We start from the raw sequence: 2,520 nt of genomic DNA, 5'->3' as shown, positions 1-2,520 counted from the left end.
ACTCTGGCCAGTGGTCACTCCATTGGAAAATCTCCAAAAATATCCAAACTTTAGTTTCTTTGTAGTCCTTCTCAAGGAACAAACAAATGGTCACGAAAGAAATAAAATTAAAAAAAAAAAGGACAAAAATCCAGATAGATCTCGGTAGTTTTTCAGTTTCAGCCGACAGAGAGGGCCGTGTAGTTTTTTTTTTTTAAAAATATTTTGTGCGGGCCATTCAAAAAAGACGTGTGGCATCGGTTGAATTCTCGGTTCAAACTCTCGGTTCGTCTTAAAGATTTTCAGGCAGGCCGACTTCCAAATCTCTGGCGGCTGAGGTGGGAAAGGAGAGTCGGGTAATTTCACTTGCTGGCTCTATAAAAACAAAGCCAATTCTCTCTCCAAGATTATCCCATTTTCAATTGATCTGTGCCGAGAGAGAGAGACTGTGTTGATTCCCAAGGCCTTAATTGATGGAGAAGCCCCATGCAGTCTGCATCCCCTACCCAGCTCAAGGCCACATAAACCCAATGCTAAAGTTGGCCAAACTCCTGCACTACAGAGGCTTTCATATCACTTTCGTCAACTCAGAGTTCAACCACAAACGTCTCCTCAAATCCCGAGGTCCCAACTCTCTCGACGGCCTTCCCTCCTTCCGATTCACAACAATTCCCGACGGCCTTCCTGAGTCCGATGCCGAAGCCACCCAGGACATTCCGTCCCTGTGCGAATCCACGAAAAAACATTGCTTAACTCCCTTCAGAAACCTTCTTCGGAAACTGAACGACACCTCTTCGTCCAACGTCCCCCCAGTCTCTTGCATAATTTCCGACGGTGTCATGAGTTTCACTCTTGACGCAGCAGCAGAACTGGGCGTCCCTGAGGTAATTTTCTGGACGACCAGCGCCTGTGGTTTCATGGGCTACGCTCAATATCGCCGTCTCGTGGAGGAAGGTCTAACACCACTCAAAGGTACTACTACTAACTTATCAATCAAGTATAACTTCATTCTTTTATTTTCATACCCTTTAATTCTCGTTTCATCTTCTGCTAAACACTTAGCTTGTAAGTAGAACTTTGACTATTGGCATGAACTGATCTGATGTATCGATTGTGCAATTTCTTTGATGTGCAGATGCGAGTTATTTAACCAATGGGTATTTGGATATGGTCATAGATTGGATTCCTGGTATGAAAGGTATCCGTTTCAGGGATCTTCCAAGCTTCATTAGAACCACGGATCCTGATGAATATATGTTAAGTTTTCCAATGGTCGAAGCCGAGAGAGCTCGAAAGGCGTCTGCTCTTATCTTTAATACGTTTGAGGCCTTAGAGCAAGAAGTTTTGGACTCACTTTCATCCATGTTTCCCCCCATTTACACCGTCGGTCCCCTACAACTTCTCGTAAACCAGATCCCGGATGGTGAATATAAATCAATAGGATCAAACCTATGGAAAGAAGAATATTCGTGTCTGGAATGGCTGGACAAAAAAGAACCCAACTCCGTTGTTTACGTCAATTTTGGAAGCATAACGGTCATGACAAGCAAGCAATTAATTGATTTTGCTTGGGGACTTGCAAATAGTAATCAAACATTCCTGTGGATTATAAGGCCTGATCTCGTGGAGGGTGATTTGTCCATTCTTCCACCTGAGTTCTTGGCACAGACCAAAGAAAGGAGTCTTTTAGCAAGTTGGTGTCCTCAAGAACAAGTTCTCAGCCATCCGTCGGTTGGAGGATTTCTGACTCACAGCGGATGGAATTCCACGATGGAAAGCTTGAGCAGCGGAGTGCCAATGATCTGTTGGCCGTTCTTTGCTGAGCAACAAACCAATTGTAGGTTCTCTTGCAATGAATGGGGGGTGGGCATGGAGATTGAGGGAGATGCAAGCAGAGAGAAAATAGAGAGCCTTGTGAGAGAGCTGATGCTGGGAGAAAAGGGGAGAGAGTTGAGAAAGAAAGCTGAAGAATGGAAGAGGTTGGCGGAGGAGGCCGCCACAAGTAAACCGATTGGCTCATCTTACGCGAAGTTAGATAAAATGATTAATCAAGTGCTAATTCGTTCTGCAAGAGAGTAGACTTTGTATCCTCTATATATGTATCCGATCTGATGTATTGTCTGAAGTTTTTTTCTCAATGAATGTTGGTTTTATTTATATATAAAAAAAAAATAGAATTTTAGAATTTTGTTTTTCTAAATCTAAATTCTACAATCAATGTAACCCAAACTAATTTACTGCATCTCGTAATTTTTCAGGGATAACTATTTTAAACTCACGAGGACCACCACGTTGCACACACTTCGAGTATCTTGCACAAATCAGGTCTCCCTTCCGAGTTGAGAGTGTAATTAATGGCGCAAGTGCAAGTACTTGCAATAATGCACACGGCCGATTGCAATAGCACATGAATTGAACGATTTGGACTCGAGAAATTATAACGAGAATTTGGCCCGCCAAAAGAAAGTTGCTGCGTTTGACTCTTTTATACATTCAGACAAATTAGAATACGAGAATTTATTAAAAAAAATATAGGAAGGG

General features: G+C 42.5%; 1 protein-coding gene across 1 annotated transcript; it reads left to right on the top strand.

The window, feature by feature from the left end:
- The first annotated feature begins 372 nt into the window (after positions 1–372).
- Positions 373–2,161, top strand: LOC121262931 (7-deoxyloganetin glucosyltransferase-like). The gene is made up of 2 exons (XM_041165637.1): positions 373–951; positions 1,115–2,161. Exons 1-2 carry the CDS (start codon positions 453–455, stop codon positions 2,056–2,058), a joined length of 1,443 nt encoding a protein of 480 aa, XP_041021571.1. The 5' UTR covers positions 373–452; the 3' UTR covers positions 2,059–2,161.
- The last annotated feature ends 359 nt before the right edge of the window (positions 2,162–2,520 follow it).

Source organism: Juglans microcarpa x Juglans regia, chromosome 4S (genome assembly GCF_004785595.1).
Source record: "Juglans microcarpa x Juglans regia isolate MS1-56 chromosome 4S, Jm3101_v1.0, whole genome shotgun sequence".
In the NCBI taxonomy this organism is placed as follows: domain Eukaryota; kingdom Viridiplantae; phylum Streptophyta; class Magnoliopsida; order Fagales; family Juglandaceae; genus Juglans; species Juglans microcarpa x Juglans regia.
This window is presented reverse-complemented; position numbering and strand designations above follow the sequence as displayed.

Coding starts and splice junctions, on each gene's coding strand:
- LOC121262931 (XM_041165637.1), top strand. CDS start 453: ATGGAGAAGCCCCATGCAGTCTGCATCCCCTACCCAGCTCAAGGCCAC. Junction 952..1,114: donor AGGTCTAACACCACTCAAAG/GTACTACTACTA, acceptor TTTGATGTGCAG/ATGCGAGTTATTTAACCAAT.